The 19,984-nt window shown below is 37.4% G+C and overlaps 1 protein-coding gene across 8 annotated transcripts in view; it reads right to left on the bottom strand.

Moving 5' to 3' along the window:
* LOC109544458 (insulin receptor substrate 1-B) overlaps nucleotides 1-19,984 on the bottom strand; it is a 66,389-nt gene that overhangs the window by 12,848 nt on the left and 33,557 nt on the right. For 3 of the 8 annotated variants that reach the window (XM_019914639.2, XM_019914643.2, XM_019914642.2), the window contains exons 2-6: nucleotides 14,989-15,176; nucleotides 12,176-12,267; nucleotides 7,819-8,012; nucleotides 2,646-2,702; nucleotides 1,542-1,616 (exon numbers count right to left, since the gene is read on the bottom strand). In XM_019914639.2, the coding sequence (XP_019770198.1) occupies nucleotides 1,542-1,616; nucleotides 2,646-2,702; nucleotides 7,819-8,012; nucleotides 12,176-12,267; nucleotides 14,989-15,176 (606 nt within the window). The remainder of the gene's footprint in view (nucleotides 1-1,541; nucleotides 1,617-2,645; nucleotides 2,703-7,818; nucleotides 8,013-12,175; nucleotides 12,268-14,988; nucleotides 15,177-19,984) is intronic. The other 5 variants (XM_019914641.2, XM_019914645.2, XM_019914648.2 and 2 more) reach the window with 2 other exon arrangements.

The following is a 19,984-nucleotide window of genomic DNA, read 5'->3' as shown; positions in this document are numbered from 1 at the left end:
CTCAGTTCCGTTGCTGGAAAAACGATACTCCAAATGTTAAAATTCCTGTCAAGGGTTTCGTACAGCTTTAATTCGCTTTAATAAATGAGTTATAACTCATTAACTCAGAGAGCGGCAACAACTCAAAAGCGCAACTCAACACAGTGTTACCCAGGCCTACCTTACGTTCACAGTGTTCTGGCGATATATTTCAAAAACACAATCAAAACTGAACTAAATGTTAACGCTTCATGCATCGTGAAGGAAGGAATTTGCAATGAAAATATCATCGATTTTTAAACGTCGAATCATGAAACTCTCAGAACTTGACGAACAATAAAAGCTGTAATCTATTTTGTTGCAGCTCAGATTTTAACATGAAAAAATATGATAAGTGGTCTTTTCCAAATAAGTCACAATTCAAATTTGGTTTCAAAAGCCATTTCAGTAGTCTTTTACTGCTCAACTTTTCGCATATTTAATCAATTTGGTATAATTTTTTTGAATATTTGAATACACCACACGCAAAACTAATTTCAAACTTTCGAATTCTTCTGAATCTAAATCTTAATTCAAAATTTGATTGGTCGACATGGAGAAAAATTATTGAAAATTGGTGCTTCAAAAGTGGTTTTTTCGCCAGCTTTCCATTTCGCTTATGCACATGCTCACTTTTATGATGCTTGAAGCTTAATGCCAGTTACTTTAGATTGAAATTTAGAGAATTCGAGTTGCACCAATGGATCAGCGGTAAAATTTGATTTAATACGGAAGGCGAGAGGGATCATTTTAGCTCAATTTTCATTTTAAAATATCTTCCAAACTATGCAATCGAAAAACCCAAAAAATTTTGACTCAAAAGAAGGCCATAAGAAATTGAATTAAATACTATACTACAGCTCGTTCCTACTAGTTAGCATATTAAAAAAACCCAGATAAATCCAGTATGAAGAGTTAGACAGTCTCAATGATCATCTTGTGGGAATGATGATGGATTAGTCACAATCCCTACTGTTTCACTACTTGAAACTGTTTGACAACATACTGAAATTGTAAGTAAGTACACGAACTGAGCTATGTTATTCAAATAAGTTGGGTGCTGTGCATATTTGCGATGTGAAAACACCCAAGCAGCGGCGAGAAAGGTGTTTGGCGGCTTAGTCAGCGAGAAATCCGATAACGCATAACATCGAAATGTCAATTGCGGAAAACATCGTTAAAATAGATTATCGGCATGCACACATTCATAGGTTTATATGCGTGACGTTGGTCACGGTCCGCCGTCTCAATACAAGCGCTGAAGAACATCGTAATGTGTCCCCCCGGCCACTTGTAGATACACTATTTTCAGGCTTTAATTCACTGATTTTTGTGTGTTTTCCAAAAAAAATGTCGTTGATCAATCATCACATATATAGCGAAGGCGAGCTGCGATTCTACAGGGGGGCCGTTCTGAGCATGCAATAGTCGGTTTAATTGAACTAAGAGCCTATTTAACAACTGCAACGGCACTAGACGATTACAGTAAAGCCATTATCGAAGTGAGGCAAGTGTATACGAACCTGATATAGAATGGCGCCGCTTATTGCTGTTTCTCTGTAGAAGGTGGTTGAAAATGGTCATCGCTACGCCAGTCACTGTAAGCCCCATGCAACCACATTAATGTCACATTAAAAGAACTCTCAAGGCGTTTAAACGCGTGGCGTATTTTTTTCGAATCACACAGTTACGCGATTAAGTTGAATTCTTTTGAAAGAAGACGCACAGGAAGACATCGAGAAAAAAATTATTGTGACTCTCTAAACTCAACACCCTGGTTATCCAGAATCGTTAGCGCAAAGGCTCCAACACTTGAAATACAAATATAAAAAACTGAAACAAATCGAATTTTTACCCAAAAGTTCATGAATACTCAATCTTATTTGGCCAGATAGGATTGGAAGTGTCTAAGATGAAATACGTGAAATGATCCCAAAAATTCGACATTTCTGATTGCTTTGGAAGAAATTTTGAATTTTTCAGGTAATTTTACGTATTTTCTTTTGGACACTTCAATGGTGAATACTGATGAAAAAACTGATTCGAATTTGAAATTGTTGAAATTTCTCCTCTATGGTTTGACTGATTGCATAGTTCCAAAGAACAAAGAAGATTCCACACTTTCATACAAAAAGCATCCAATACCAACTGCTCAGCGCAGGTCAAGAGGGGTTTAGGAAAATCCCGATTTTTCGCTAGAAAATCAGAAATTCCGCAAAGTCACACAAAAATAAAAAGTTCTGAAACTTTGTTGAAAAAATCAACATCAATGACTTTCAACGCGCGCTTTAAAACCTTCGGCTTCATACTTTCATGTGCTTAAAGCATTTTTTTGTTGAAAATAACCTACACAACACCCTGTAGATATAACCGACTCACACAGATAACGGCAGCGCGCATCCGAACAACTCAAACAGACAATGACAATAAGCATTATCGTGAAAAAATCAGACAACAAGCATTAAAATAGACACTAACAGAATAGAACTGAATAAGAAAATTAGGGGCAGAAACCCAACATCAATTAGTATTAGTGTTATTTGGAAAAAGGACGACTGGAAATGCTCGTACAGAATCGGAATTTAGTGACGAGAAAGATGACAAGCGAACAGAAACAACAATCATACCTGAAGTAGTGCAGGTTGTTGCGGACGACGCAGCGCTGGTTGCAGCAGCTGAAGGATCTGCAAGATAAGAAAGTTATCTAGTACAGTGCTAAAAAACGCATCCCGGTTACACACGCGAAATCCATGGGTTAATCTGGGGGGTTAAAAATGCAAAAAGCAGCGTTAAAGCGTATCCAGAGCAAGGTGGCAATTAATGGATCCGAAAAGGCTCCCCTTGGACGCGGGGATGCCTCAAATCGATACCGTATGTAGGTCAGATGGAGTACAAACTCCATTGCAGCGTAGTAGAAAATTTAGGGCACTACGTCGGTTATCCGTTATAAGGGAGCCGGAACGAGGACAGACCATTTTACGTCTCCGCTTTACCGCTGACCCTGAGATGTCCTGTAACCTGTAACCCAGTTAGGGGAGGCCTCAATGTTGGGGCATAGAAAAAACCCACTTCGATAAATTAGGCAAACAATAGGCGCCGTCCACACTCGTCCAGAGTCCCTGGAGTGAATGCTTCGCAAAAAAACTACGTATTAAAAACCCATTCGAGTGGTGTGATGTCGCTTGCGTTGGTGTGGCGCTGTTTATTCGTTACAGGAAATTCAATTATACCCCCATTTTATTAACGCTGTTGTTCACCCTCGCCCACACCAGTTCCACCGGATTAACGAGCCGTTATAAAAACCCCAATAAAACAAAAATGTGGAGTAAACAAGCTCGCGGGATCAGTGACGGAGAAAAAACAAAATATCACCGGAACAGATAAGAGAAAGGTTCTGTTCCTATTCGTATTTAAATCTATTGATTGTTTTACAATCGCAGACTGTTATTGCAGAATATATCAGCCACTTCACCGGGTGGGAGATGGATGGCTAGGAGGTAAATATTCCATTAAACATTTGAGAAGAATTTTTGGAATTTTCGACTTCAATCACCTTTCTAAGTGTGATAGATTATTGCGATCTTCAAATGTATGACAACGTGGGTTTTGCTAAACTCGAACTCTTTGAAGTGACTTAATAATGAGGATCGCGTGCACCAAAGTGTTGTTTACTCCATGCAAATTGATAGACGTTGACGCACTTGAAACTGAGAAAGTAATTAGGCACTTGAAAATGCGCCGTTGTTCTGTCTTAAATATTCGCTGTTTTGGGGATTTTTTAAATTAATTTGACCGAACACATTAACGTGCTTGTCTCCAACTCATCAACAAAGAGTCTTTCTCAGTGCTTCCATGAAAGTCGCTTATAACATGCCAACATTCTCATTTTGAATGAAACCTGTTGGTGATTCAAAATGGGCATAATTTTCCTCGGGATAGCGATACTCAAAAACAGCGATCTTCGCAAAAACTGCATCAAAAAGTAACAACGTTTAGCTCATTTACACTAAGCTAAACAGTCAAGTTTCAGCAACTTTTTAATGTTTTAATTGACATGTTTAGCTATGCTAAGGCCATTTAGTCATACTTTAAAACATTACTTAAAGGCAACTGATCTGTTCGGGAAATGAAGTCAAAATTCACCCTGAAGCGATATCGGAGAAATGACGCCCTAACTTTGGCCGAAGTTTTACGAATTTAGGTACCTGGATGACAAGGGCATGCCAGTTCATTTTTGCGAAAAGCGGCCGAAGTTTATATGAATTTCTCGATCTACTTTAAAATTCAATTTCGACAGCGACAATTTCAATTAAAACCAGCTCCAAGTAGAAAAAAATGTTCAGCAACAAGCGGGTTTCACAATAAAAGTCCTCATGAAGTGGCAGGGTTTAACGACAATTTTCTCATTTAAGTTGCGTATTCAATATTTTATTAATATAATTATTTAAGCGATTTAGCGCTGAGCCATTGTTTTAAGGTGATCAATTTAGTGGTAAAAATCGCTTCTCCGCAAACGTGAGTGATTTTCAAACTTTTCTGCGTCAGAGTTTAAGACTTGGTAGCCGTAATATATTTTTTTAATAGCTTCAAAAAATTTACGTCGCAATTTTGGTATGATTGCTGAGCCTAAAAGTTTGGCCGAAAACTATTAACAGGAACAAAAAGGAAACGATAACACATTACGGCATGACGAATAAAAAACCTGCAAAAACACAAATAGTAGAAGATATTAACAACCAATTTAATAGAATAAACAGAAAAGACACAGTAGCAATCGGGAAAATTAGCGGGTAATGCATGTGTTTGTTTACCTGCTAATCAAAAAACACCATTGCACAATGCGTGCCAAAAAATACCAGACAGAAAAAATAGGAACCGGATTTAACCATGGAACAAAGACAAATTAAATTACGAAAAAATCCAAAAGAAGATTAAAGCAGAAATAAAGAAAGTAAATGTAGAAACTAGGCCTGGGTAACACTGTGTTGAGTTGCGCTATTGAGTTGTTGTCGCTCTCTGAGTTAACGACTTATCGGTTAATGAGATATAATTCACTTGTTAAAGCTTTACGAGACCCGAAACTGGAATTTTCACATCTAAAAAGGTCGTCAATATTTTTTCTGAGTAACGTTTAACTACGTTGTTTAAACAAGAAAAAAAAGAACAACAGAATTGAGTCCAAAGAAAGTCGACGAATTTTCTTCTAAAATCGATCTCTTAATTTGTTTGCATGAAAGATTCAGTTTGCGAGTATTTTACAGTAAAACGTTAGGAAAAACGCGGTTTTTCTGTTTAGAGACAGTGTTGTTTAGAAATATTTGCCTAAAAGTGAAGAAACCCCAGTTTTGAAGAGTTTTCCAAATAAATGATTATAAACTTGGGCTTTTTCAGTTCTGAAAAACATTTCTGGAAAAAAACTTGAAATAATCATTGCGGTTTTGTCCATAACTCGAAGCTGCAAAAAGTTTTCCAAACATTTTTGCAAAGCGGTTAAGGAAGCGAGTGTTCCAATAAAACTTATCTTATAATTTTTCACAGAAGATACCTGAAGTTCGCCAGAATTTCCTGAATTAATAATTGCTTAATAGAAACTTTGTTAAAACTGGAATGACCTGAAATTTTAAAGGAACTTTAGAAATCTTCAGAGCGGTGAGGGCGGCGAATTTTCCCAATAATTTTTTGTAAACTTCTGCGCTCTGGTGGTTTTTGTGCCAAATTCGAAGACGAAATGGGTTTTCTAAAGTTCCCTGCAAACTGAGGAATGAGGCGAATTTTCTAGCAAAATAAATTTCATCGTTTTTGGCTGAAAACAAGAGAATCAGAAAATAATGCTTTTTTGCGTTTTCGATTAAAAACTTTTAGTTTTGTGATCGGTTTTGGAGAAAACCTTAATGATTTTCGGGAAAAAAAACGGGAGAAATTTATTTTCGTTTTTGTCCCGAATTCGACACTAATAAAAGGTTTGTCAAATTTTTACAAAGTTATAAATTTATCTTGTAATTTTTCGCGTTAAAGTCCTCCAGGTTGTCAGTGTTTTTAAGTGAAACTCTACAAAAAAAAGAGCGGTTTTGAGTGGAAAGTAAAGCAAAAAAATTCAGTCAAAACTAAAAAACCACATTTTTTAACATAACATAACATTCCATAGTGTTCAGAAGAATGGAGGTGACGAGATTTCCAAATAATCTGTTTAAAACTTTCGCTTATTCTGTTCGTTTTTTGATAGAAAATTATTTGATTTTTGTTCCAAATTCGAAGCTGGAAAGGGATTCCAAAACTTTTTACAAAGCGACAAAAAATTTATTTCATAATTTTTCTTTGAAATGCCTTGAGATTGTCAGTATTTTTAAGTGAAACTTTAGAAAGAGCAACTTGGCTAAAACTGGAAAATTCTGAAATTTGAAGAAAATTCAAAAATGTTATTAATAAATGGCCTTTGAAATAAATCTAAAAAAAGTCATCAACATTTTCCCAACAACGGAACTGATGCCGGTGCGTTGGGTTGGCGCAACAAGCCATTTGCGCTGCGCACTGCGCCAACTCCTAAAAATTCTTTGAGTTACCCAGGCCTAGTAGAAACCTTAATGAACCGTACTCTGAAACTGCACTTTCAGCTAATTCATAGTCTACTGCAGGACCATTTCAAATTGAGATAAACAATATTTTAAACATTCTACAAAGTGTGGTCCCGTAGAAAAACAGTAAGATTAGTGGAAAATTGAGATAAAGCTATAACCGGCGAAGCTACCAATACATGACTACAACAAATTATTGAACAAAAATTAGACGATAAAAGTGGTTCCGATAAAAAAACGAAACTTTCGGTTGAGAAACTGAAGAACGGCTAAACAGGGCAAAGATACAAATGTACAAGAACGGTTTGTTTTGCTCAGCTGTTCCAAATCTTCAAACTTTTGATAGAAGATCAGACAGACAGGAACAAAATTCCCAATCATCTTAAAATCAGTTGTGAAGTGTGCCCATACGAGACGTGTGTGTGTTGTGAAAAAAAAGATGACTGAAACAAAAAACAGCACGCGTCAATTTTGCGGTGCTGCATTATATTGCAATCCATGTGGAAATTCTGACCAGACGCTGACTAGGCGCTCTCCTATTCCCTGGTGACGACAACCGGTCGGCACGTGGCTGATTCCGGAAAATGGGCCTCAAAGATCGCTGCTTTCAAAGCGAAGCTTTTAAAGCTCATCATATAACACCCGTAACACTGAGATAACACTACTAAACTGTTACTACTTCTAAGATCCGCATCAGGGAACCCTTAAAGCCCCCTTATTTTTTCGCCTGTTAACACCTTGTATCGCCGGAAATATCAACTTTCGGATAAGGCATCCTCCTCCCAGTTTCCAGGTTTACATATGGATCTTAGAAATCATGCCAGTTCCCAACCAACTCTTCCAAACATGCAGCCTAAAAGGCCAAAACCAAACTCAACATTCCAATCATCCCTTGTAAGGGCGCTGAAGTCAGCCCCAAGGCGTTTTGGAGCGTCCCACGCACCTCCACGTGTCGGCTTTTATTTCATTGTGCAGAAAATATCTGGACGTGCAGTAATTGCGAATGAATTCGCCCATTCAACCAGAAAAGCACACACTTAGATTAGATGCGTTGTTTGTTAGTTTAGGTCGCGTTTTTGGAGGGCGAAACAGCAAACCAATACAATGAAAAAAAATTCTTCCAGGGCAAAACAGGTTTCTTAAACAGTTCCAAGCATCCCTCATCTTGCCAGCAAAAAAGCCCCAAAAGCGTACAATTATCGCTCAAGTGAAAATATCTGTTACTAACCTTGAGAAGAAGCGTACTTAGACGAGAAAATCGGATTGAACTTCTTGGATGTGGTTTTGGAGGGTTCAGTAGCGCTCGCAGATCGATTGCGACCTTTGGGGTGTAGTTCAGTCGGGGATTCAGCAGCAGTTCCACCAGTTGCCGCTGATGCAGCCTCTGAGGTCGCTAGTTGCTGACGCGCCTTCTTAAACCGGCTGCAATTAACAGAAAAACGCAGCTAATTAACAAATCGCTCATTAATGCGGTAACGTGCTCAAATGTTAAAAGTTGCATAAAATAACAGTCCACACGTCCAGATTGTGTTGCGTCACACGGCGTCAAAAAAATACATTTCATTTTTATGAGAAAAAATGTAAAATTACCTTATGATATATTGACGTCAACAGGTAGGCCGATTTTCGTCACGCAAACAATTAATGTTGTCATTTGTTTACACTTTTCTTTTGAGGACTGACGACAATGAATTTTAACGCATAACCGATGACCGTGAGATAACAATGAGTTTGTTACACTCGAATATATCAAATTGAATATTTTACTTAATAATCCAAATAACTGATCACTTGTGGCTTTAGCGCTCGTTCGACACGACATTTATATGACGAATCACAAACTGGCAAACACATAGCCAGACTGATCCCGATTTTACAGCACAATCCAGAAAACATCGTTACCAATCGGCTGCTGTTTAGCCTCCGATTAATTATGCCGCATCTAATTAGCGGAATCGTCAGACCAGTTTAAAAAAAAATAATCTTTTTCCAAACATGGGTTTCGCTATCTATTCGCCATTCTGAATATTAACCTTGTATATTAAAATTTATTTTGCCTATGAGAAGCCGACACCGTTTTGCAAAACAACTTTATTTTTGTCGGCTCTCGATTTTCCAATCTCAGTGGCGTAACAAAATATATGGTTAGCAAACCCAACGTTGCAGGAAAAAAGAGAAAATGATGAACAAGGCAAAAGGAGACAAGAGGCACATGATTCAAGTAACCGAAGAACTGAAGCATGGAATGGACAACGCTAAGAAATTAAAGGATCAAGAACTGGAAGAATATGAAGAACGTTGCACTAGAAAAGAAAACATGGTGGACGAGGCAGAAAAAGAGGAGAAGCACATGGTTGAAGTAGTCGAAGAACTGAAGCCAAAAAAGTGAACGATCAGGAACTGGAAGAATGAGCTTCTAGCAGGCCAACAATGTTATGACTTAGCACTCAGGAAAAAATTGAATTGAAAAATCATTCAGATCTTGAGCAGGAACACGGGCCAAGTCACCAGAGAAGAATGTTTGCCGATGAAAACGACGCTTTGCTCACTCACAGGTAAACGATTCAGTATTTAAAGAGAGTCGCTTTCCATAGTCATATAACTAATAAAGAAAATCATGTCAAAGTGCGAGCACGTGCTTAAAAGATGCAAACACGTGAATAAAATCCTAAGTCGACAAAACATAACTTTCTTCCAGTCCACATTTGTATAGTAAATTATGAACAAAACTGATCAATTTTCACCCTGATTATGCTTCATAATGCAATTGTAGAGTTGCAAAATTGAAAATCTTTTCATCTATTAGCATTTCCATCAGACGTTTCGCTTACACTTGCGACCAACATTTCTAGAGATGCTACTCCTGACTCCTGCTACATTTGTGATACTTTTGAAACATGAATAGACCAAAATGACAATTTGTACCGCCACTGATGGCTGTTTACCAGACTCCAAATAACAAATAAATTCATCATAATTAAATTTATTCGCAGCTCGAAAACAGCTGATGTCGTAAGATCGGCAGGCCGACAGGAGGCGAACTGCTTAGCAAATTATTCGAAAAATTTTAAGTTTACGGCATGATCTAAGCAGCGCTAATTGTTGCACGGGTTTTCCGACTTTTTCGCTTCTTTGCAAATGAAACGTTCACACCGTGCGGTATCGATTACGTGATTTTTCGGCTCTTGCCGTAACGTGAGTATTCGCACCAATTACCTAAACAAGCCAATTAAAGCGCTGAGAGAAAAGTACCAAGCATAGATTTTATGTCTTGAAATCAATCTTGGACTTTCATATATTTACATGAGAAGCAACGTAAATGTGGCACGCACTTTTTAAGCAGTCGAAGCATCACCTTTGAGAATGCTTCCGGCAAATGCTATCGAAACGTCCGTCGGGTGGGATAGATAGAAATGCAACTAATGTCGTTACATTATTCGCTCATTAATATCAACTTAAATAAAAGCCGGTAATTGGAAACGCTAAATAATCTAATCAGCATGAACGAAGGGGACAGTTCAATTAGTCAACAGTTGCAAACCGTACCCATTTCGTCCATGGTTATCACCAAACAAATGGCACCCTCGGTATGAAAATTGCTGTTGCCTTTAATTTAATAAATGTAAATTCCCTGTTAAGTGTGACCCCATCAAGAGACCTGGCCAAAGATAACAAGGTGATTTATTCGAACTGACAAGGCTGCGGATAAAGAAATTAATTAAAATTGGTTTTCTTATTTGCTAATAGGGCACGTTTTTTCGTTTCTTGCGCCCTCTTCTGCCGCCTATTGATATCGGAGGGCTTGAACGTTACTTTTGCTGAATAAACGTTACTAGAAAATCAATAACCACAAATAATTAAAAAGACTGTTGAGAAACAATCACTTTTGATATATTCATTTTAATTTGTCTCACATATTTTTCGTTTTATTTCCCACAAAACCATTACGATAGCAAAATAATTAATTTTATTTTTTACTTCATTAATGACCTGAATAAGCTGAAAATCCATTACATTTCTTGCAAAAAAACGTGTTAAATGCACCCACCCACTCGCATTTACTAACGTTCATCTCGAGGCATGATAATGTCTAATGATGGTGTTGAAAACTTAACAATGAAAGCTAATTAAGATAATTAAAGTTATGTTTCATAAAATAATAATTCAGACGAAAGATTCAATAACGAGGATCCTCTACTCGAACCGGCAGTGTACGTGCTGCTCATGTTTTATGTTTCCTAACGACAAATTCCTTTTCCTATTCATGTTTTAGGAACTCAGACGAGTTAACGGTTTCCTTTAACAACAAACATTTAATGATTAAGAGGTTCATTAAAAAATTTTCAGCTTAAATAGGAAGGTTTCTGAAGCTGGTGTGTTTTTACTGTTGATGAAGAACTTTTTTTGACTCCCTAGCCCCGTTTCACTAAAACCCAGCCAAAAATGTGCGAAAACATTTCCGTTATCGATTGCAGAATGGTTCTCGCATTGATGCATTAAAGTAAAATTGAAGTGTTCAAACTAAACAAATAATAAAATGAATAATTCACTCGCTTGTTATGTAGTCGCAACAAAGTCAGAAGCGATTTTGTTGGCGAGTTTTTCGATTAATGATGCCAATTTTATTAAAATTCACCTGCCAACCAGTTTGATATAATTTAGAAAACTAGTTAAAACTGCGAGCAGGTTCAAAATAGAAAAACACTGACCAATTAACATTGGCTGTCACTCTGAAAACAAGTTAATTTCTTAAGCCGCACAGAAATTAACATAAATCCTATGCAAATGATGAAAAAAAGCCCATATCAAGCAACTAGGTGGTCATATTGGAAAGTTTCCGGGTTCTATATTAATGGATTTTTTCGAATGACAAGCCTTGTCCAGTCAAGTCCCCCGTCGATTTGTATGCGATCGACCAATTGCAACAAATGCGGTTCTTTGCACCACCTCAAACAGTTCCTGTAAACAATCAATTAACATTTATCCATGGGGGCTTTTTCCATTTTTTCCGTTACGCAGCAAAGAATTAATGTTCGTAATACAATGACAAGGTGTGGGAAAACGGTCCCTCCCATAGGAAAATAAGGGAGTTAGCCCTAGACTAAGGTAACTGAACTTTTTGGATGAATGTTGCTGGCAATTGGGATGGTCACAGTGACAAGAATGATGAAAATCCACTATTCTGATGGGTTTACTAAACGAAACCAAGCATTTTATGGTAATGGAAAATTCTTTATAAAATCAGCGGTTTAAAAAAACAGCAAATATTGCTTTAAACTGATACAATAAATTACCTTACGCCCTTTTTTTAAATATTTTGGCTTGATTCTCCAACCAAATTGTCTGCGTGGTACAAAACAGCTTGCACAAAAAACGTTTCTTCCTGGACAAATTCCATTCTATATCATTCTTATTTGACAACCGAGTTATTTATTGGTCTAGACGGGTGTTGGGTACGTGCCCACCATGCTTAGTTACGATTTAAAGTAACACACGCATATTTAATCGACGATTTCTGGACTGTACAGTTAGTAGAGATCAAACGTTTTTAATAGAGAAAAAAATATTTTTAGAAATTTACTTACTGGGTTATTGTTGATTGAATGTTTAAGGCGATATTACTGTCATCGGCCTCAAACCAGATCTCACCAGCCCCAATCTCACTCATTCGCCCAACCTGAAACCAAAAGACAAAAATTTAACGTTTTTGCAACGTTTTCTTCCATCAGTATTTTCTAAACTGCTGTTATTTTTTAAGTTTGTACAATAGTCTGCACTTTTCCTAATTGGCAAACCTTTTAAATGTAGAATCGTGACAACGCCTTGTAAAACTAACTAGTTTTTCCGGCTTTTAGTCTGCCGTGAAACAGAATGCTTTCCTGACGTTTCGCAAACACAAGTGGCTTGCATCTTCAGAGGTACTTTTGGCGCAGCGTTTTTGAAGATGCGACCTTTTCAAAGCAAAATTGCACCAGTACCAATCTGGGTTGCGAAGAGTAAAATTTTCCTTAGTCTACGCGATGATCATTTAAACAAAGTATTTGATCTCACCTGCAAACGACGTCTTTCTCATTAAAATTGCGTAAATGCCTGTTGGTTCTACGCAAAAAAATGGTGCGATTTATTCGTTTTACGTCATAGTTTCTCTGATAAAACTGTAAAATTACTGGTTTAAAATGAAATGTTTCCATTTGCGTGTCCAAAGGTAAAGCTAAAGCAATGATGTTTTTGGAATGATTTTCACCGGAATTTTGAATCGACTTGTATTTTTATAATTTATAAAGTGAGGACAGACACTTGTTGGAGTCAATCGACTTAATGAATCCATAAAAACTCGCTTATTAACGGCAATATAAACAAGTGAGCGGCTATTAAAACCAGAAATTTTGAACACAAATCGCCAGTTCTTTCTCAAGGTATTTCCTTTCTCTAAATTTTTACCATATTATTCCTTTTCCGTAAAAATCCATGCGATTTATGTGTGAACGAATTTTCTAGAGCACTTGAAAACGGTGCCGATTCCAACGTAACCTTGGAGGAAGCAAAATGTGCATTTGCAATTCGTATTCTCAGCTCGGATGCCAACAAGCCACCCGTTAGACGTTTGTATTGAGAATCCAAAAGTAAAATGTAAAATAAAGCCATTTCTGATGCAATGCGACAAACTAGAATTTTAATATTAATGTGCAAAGAAATCCGTTTTTTCTGTGTTTCTTTACGTGTGGAAATAAGGCACAAACGTGTGTATTTTCTACAAAATTTCCCACGGCAAAATGTTCTGTAGAAAAATTTGGTCTTTTAACTGAAGCAATTTTTTAAATTTTGCCATTGGCCAAATTTTGTATGAATTTCAAGTGATGTAAAACCATCCTGATTGTGTTTGATTTTATATTTCATTGATATGCACTGGCAATAATTCGGAACGTAAAAAGCACTAAAAAACAATGCCGATCAACAGGCAACCTCGCAAAAAACATCAATAAAACATCGATCTGAAAATTGCATATAATATATTGCGCGCGTGTATTTAACGACGCGGTTTAAATGTCAAGTTTAAGGTCGTAAAACCGATTTAAATTATTAAAATGCCTCCCATTTCGAAAATAAACCGAAAAAAAAGACCAGTGGCTTTTTAATAGTTTTTAGATCGGCGCCAACCGCTGCCAGCTAACAATGGGTTAGCGTAAATCGGTTTTATGAGCGACCGAACCAAGTGGCGCGTATTTTTAGGCGCCAACATTTTTACGTTTTTCACTCTAAAAATTGATGACTTATTGTTGTAATGTGATTAAACATTGCACATATTTTACGCGATCGACTTGCTTGCGAAGCCAATTAATTTCGATCGACGTGTTTGGAAATCGCAGCAATAAATTCGTCTACTGTTATGGGGAATAATAAAACCTTCAGCCACATCAGAACTGTTAAAGGTTTCTGATGCAACTAGGTACCGATCACGCAGTGTGCTAATCTCAGGCGCCCCCAGAACCGGTTTCGAGCCTATTGGCTCTCATCAGCTGAGTTTAGTCTGAAAAGAACACTCCGGAAACCTGCACTTTTTTTCGCCCGTGCATTTTATGCCGACGTAAAATGGCCAGCATCAAAGTGAGACAAGAGAAACACCAAAGATTAAAAAATAATTTCGTTTGTGTTTACTAAACAAAACTACGTAAAACTGCATTAAGTGCATTAAAATTCGGATTTTAGGCGATGCAGCGAATAATTTCAAAGATTGGTAAGGCATCAAAAGAAGAAAAAATAGCAGTTTTTTGCCTCTCGGACCCGACAATATTCGATAGCAGAAAGTCGCTATGTGCCCACGATACACTCGGAGAGAATGTTTTTGACACCTCTTTCATAGCCAGGGTTAGCAAAAAACCCGTTCTTTCAATAGTCGGAATATTAATCTCCGTGTTTTGTAATCAAAGAAACAGTTTATCAAACACACTTTCCCATAGCGATAATTACTCGTTCCAAGTAAGTAAATTATCAATTGAACGCGTACGTACTCATAAACCGGTTAAATCGATTATGGGCCGTAATACTAACAAAGAATAAAAGTCTGAATTCAATGTGAAGTATTAATTATTTCGGTTGTTGTGGTCGATGCAGAACTTTTCCCATGTGGGAGCGCGAGAAGGAGCGAGACCGCGCCATGCCATAGTAATTGGAAACGTTTTCGCTATTAAGGTAGGTCATAATTAAATTGGTTTATTCTTGACCTGCGTTTGTTATGCAAAAAATAGGAAGTAGTTAATTTAAATTTGATTGGATAGATAATTGATCATATCCTAACTTGAGGTAGCGTATAATAATGGAACGTGCAAATCATTTGAAAAACATGATTAGCTTTCCGTCACTTTCAGATCGCTGAATAAGTGGCAATTGATTATATTACCTCTAGAAAAAAGAAGTTCTGCAGGTGTCCGCAACTTCGGACGTTGCTGAGCGATAGTTCGATGACGGTGGGAATTGGCTGGTCCACTTTAACAAGAGTTACGGTTTTATCCGTTAAACATAGTCGATATATTCCAGTTCTTCCCTGGCCCAGGCCTCTTTCACATAGAGACACGTGCCAAACATATTCTGTAACAAATTTTTTTATTAATACTTTATCAATATTCAAAAGCATGTTTTCTATTTCAATAATCTATATTTGATTGTAGCATGCTTTCTCGTAATAGACATACAAGTTTGCAAAAAATCAATTACCAAACACCCAAAAAACAGAGTGTTGTTATCAAATGGTGCAGCAATTGCATTCTATTCGAAACATAAATTTGCGGACACGTTTTTATTGCCGACTGATTACGACTTTTCCCCTTATGGTAAACAAGTTTGCAAACATTTCCGCTGGAACGGAAAACACAATAAATTTAGTTGTTTTTTCTTTCGCTGATGATGTATCTTTATTTGCTTGCACTTGTCGCTTTTCGGCAATGTTTTGTATCATTCCTTTCCGGTGCGTTGTTGCCATCCATTTCAACAAAACAACGAGTCGAAATCGATAAATTTCCTCAATAAGAGTCTTAAAAATGGAATTTGCCACAAGCCTCGTAATCTCGGTTTTATTTTTCAATTCTTCACCAGTTTCAACGGGATTTTAGTGGACAAGGCGAATAGAGTGATGCCCCTAATGCTATAAAATGCGATTCAAAAATGGCGCCAAAATATTTTTCCATACTTTGTCCCGTTTGAAATCGAGAAATTTAAGTCGTGAACGTATCAATTTGGAACGTGGTAGTGCACGAGCTATCGAGCATCCCGTACAGACGCCCATGTGTCCGAGCGAGAAAACCGATGCGAGCTACGTTCTGGAATGGGGAAAGTAGTTTCATTTAATGACAATCTGCAGCGTTCGTTTCGGAACAGAGATTCTGGTAAGACGACGACCTAAAAACGCATAAATCTCCGATTGTTCAAATAATGATGGGCGCACAAACTTTTAACACAAAAGCTTAAACCCCGCCCACACGTAAATAAAATTAGAGATATTGTTCTCATCAATTGTGGGCACCCACAAACCAACAAGCAAACGCAATCTTGTAGATTGCACAGTAATCCTGGCAACGCGGTACCGTCTCAATCATTCATGTTTTGCATGACGGCAAATTATTCTTTGGATTTCTAAGCAAACAAAATGCTAATAAAATAATATAACAGACAAAAACAAATCTAAAAATAACTGTCACCGGCAGCGCGGGAAGGAGTTCGCGTCCATTAACATACAAATCGTTTTATTTAAATTCGAACAACAAAATTGGCAAATGGGGGAAGGAGAGGAGGCGCAGTTGTCGTGGATTGAAGGAATATACCAAAGATTTGCAATTATTTCTGCGAATTTGTGAGATTTGTTTCTTTTTTATTAATAGGCAAAGTGACGCATTATGGATTCAGAAACCAGTGGCAAAACTGGAATTTTTATAACCCCAAAGATGATTTCTGCAGTTTGTTGTTTTCATGCGATCATCGTGAAAAAGAGAATAATAACATTTGAACTAGAACAATTTTTCTAGCCAAAGCTAGTGGATATTGCCATCAAGCCATCTACCACATGGCAGATATTTGATGAAACAATCGAACAATTGTGTGGGAAATGTCCAAGTCGCATTATTTCACGAATCAGTGGAATTGACGACACTGAACGGACTTTGTCCTGTTGAATATACGTGAAGGGAATAGTGAGAATAACGGTGCCGAAGACGGCTCCGAAATTGAAAGGCGCCATTCATTCATGGATGAGATTGCGTCGAAAATGTGCAAAGCCATCATGAAATCCTTGCGCGAATGGATGAATAGATTTCAATATTACTATCATCATGCAATTACTCACCTAATTAGGATTAGGGGAATTGAAGAACGAGAAGTTTGAACGGACGATGACAATCAAGAAACAAATTGTGCTGCAATTGTAGTAATGATGGCAATGTAATTAACTATTATTACACCTACGTTGCAAGTTTCGTACGATTGATTTGATTGCGGCAAAGCAGCAATGATGAGCAAGATTGAAGACCAAGACTTTTACAAGAATCTTGCGAGACTCTTGCAAACGGTCGTCGCCCTTAAATAATTCTTACAAAATAATTTTTTTTTTCTATTTTCGAAAACTTCCACTAAAATAAAAATAATGGGGAAATCCAAACCCAAACAGTCTGAGACTATTTTATTCCTGTGCTTTGGTTATGAACATCTTTAAAATTGCAAGGCTTATTCTCGATCCTGAAACACAACCAGAAAAACGACAAATTCTGGTCAAGTCGCATTTTTCAGAAAATCGCCAGCATGTGAAGCAATTTGGCATCAGATAAATTCCTTTTCACGGTTTAACTTGAAAGACATTTACGACGAGTAAATGAATATGCGCCCATTAAGACCGCAATTGCGACAGTCTAATGGGTTTTGTTTGTTTTGGAACTTCACCAATAACATGGATTTAAGAACCCTCAAATGGGCGAATAAAACAAGCGCAAATTACGCCGTCTGCAGCCGTCCAAACAACGACAACTGCGACATGGATCCCTATCCCGAAAATAGGAAACCCGACACACTGTGTATTTTGTGCGACTGTCACTCGAGCCAATTTACTCATCTTGTTTGCGGTCCCGGTTTATCCTGTCTAGCCTGCTCTCCCAAAATAAATGACAAAACAAGGCAATAAACCTATTATGTTACGCGATGCTTTCCAGCCAAAGCAATGGGGTTTCAATAACTCTCGCAACCAGTTGTTCTTTCTAAATGTTTCTTCTGTGTCTGGAATTGACCAGGCTACTTTCCCGAATAACGCAAAATCCTGTTTTTTCAACCAACTCCCTGTTAAGACAAACGCTGCATGTATCAAATGCGTGGATTCTAATTGAAGAAATGGCCTCAAATCTCTATTATTTTTATTATATTGATAGTTAATTTCAAATAACTTGAATTATATTACAAGCTTCATCACATCGCTGGTACACTTCCGATTAAACACAGCACTAAATTGTGATCACTGAATGAAATTTATGTGTGTGATACGGATCGACATCAATTATTTATTACTTTGCGCGAGTTTGAACATTGGCCAACACCATCGGCACCCAGAGAGAAAAACAACCGAAACCATGCAACATATCAGGAAAAGCATCGCCAGTCTGCTTCGCTAGCTTTTGTACATAATAATTAATGATTACATTATTATCTGGATATCCTATATTAAACAGTGGCGCTTAGATAAGCGTAGGTTTTAACTCATAATTCATGAGTCGACTAATCATCCGTAACATTGCCCGAATTCCATTTTTACATTCTAGTTTAAAAAGTAACGCCAAATGAAGATCTATCGACATCATCAATCGGCAAATATTTGATCAATCATTTGTGATCGAAATAATTGTTGTCCTTGCAAATTACATTGCGTGAGCATTCGGCTTTGGAAAAACGAAAAACAAATCGAATATCTAATCGGAATTCGGCACGTGTAGATAAACATTAATTGTCACAATTATCGATCACCGCAGATGCGTTGTTTTCAGCATTGTTTCGGTATTCAGCCACTGATAACGCAAGGAAATTTGTTATCAGGAGACAAGTGAATTACATCGGTAATTAGTAGCAAAACATGTTCCTTTACTACCAAAATTCGCCTAGAATTATTCTATTTCAGTCTAATATTTTCATCAATGGGAAGAAAAAGATTTGCATTACGAAAAAGCGCAACTTGAAGCCATTTTGTGAAATGTAATGAATTGCGGAATTTTGGAGGTTTTTTGCGTTGGCAACCATTTCTCAACAACCAGTTGCAATATCGATATGCCGATTGCAACAGTCGATAAAATATGATTTTGCTTAATTTAACCCCGACTTTCAATCCTTTTGGTGGAGTGGAAGACATACGATAAATTGCCGAACTTTTGGGAGTTTTCTCGGATTTSGTCGATTTTCCAATGCCAAGTTCTGGCAACCATTTCTCGAAAATCAGAAGAGCTATCGGCATGCCAATTCTAGTAGTGGATAAAAGAGACTTTAGCTTAATTTAACCACGACTTTCAATCTTTTTGGTGGAGTGGAAGACATACGATAAATTGCCGAACTTTTGGGAGTTTTCTCGGATTTGGTCGATTTTCCAATGCCAAGTTCTGGCAACCATTTCTCGAAAATCAGAAGAGATATCGGCATGCCAATTCTAGTAGTGGATAAAAGAGACTTTAGCTCAATTATAACGCGACTTGTAGTAATTTGACTCGAGTGAGAAACGTGTGCTTAACTGCATACCTTTTGTTAGTATTCTCGGACTTGGTCGATTTTACAATGCCAAGTTCCGGAAACCATTTCTCGAAAACCAGAACAGATATCGGCATGCGAATTCTAGTAGTCGATAAAAGAGGCTTTTGCTCAATTAAAACCCGACTTTTAGTAATTTGACTTGAGTGAGAAACGTGTGCTTAACTGCAAACCTTTTGCTAGTTTTCCCGGACTTGGTCGATTTTGCAATGCCAAGTTCCGGCAACCATTTCTCGGAAACCAGAAAAGATATCGGCATGCCAATTCTTGTAGTCGATAAAAGAGACTTTAGCTCAATTATAACGCGACTTGTAGTAATTTGACTCGAGTGAGAAACGTGTGCTTAACCGCATACCTTTTGCTAGTTTTCTCGGACTTGGTCGATTTTGCAATGCCAAGTTCCGACAACCATTTCTCGAAAACCAGAACAGATATCGGCATGCCAATTTTTGTAGTCGATAAAAGAGACTTTAGCTCAATTATAACGCGACTTGTAGTAATTTGACTCGAGTGAGAAACGTGTGCTTAACTGCATACCTTTTGCTAGTTTTCTCGGACTTGGTCGATTTTGCAATGCCAAGTTCCGACAACTTTTTCTCGAAAACCAGAAGAGATATCGGCATGCCAATTCTAGT

This window comes from Dendroctonus ponderosae, unplaced genomic scaffold, assembly GCF_020466585.1.
Source record: "Dendroctonus ponderosae isolate FM_Combo_2020 unplaced genomic scaffold, Dpon_F_20191213v2 Dpon_F_20191213_2, whole genome shotgun sequence".
Classification (NCBI taxonomy): domain Eukaryota; kingdom Metazoa; phylum Arthropoda; class Insecta; order Coleoptera; family Curculionidae; genus Dendroctonus; species Dendroctonus ponderosae.
Note: the sequence above shows the minus strand (reverse complement) of the source record. Positions and strands in the feature narration are given on the sequence as shown.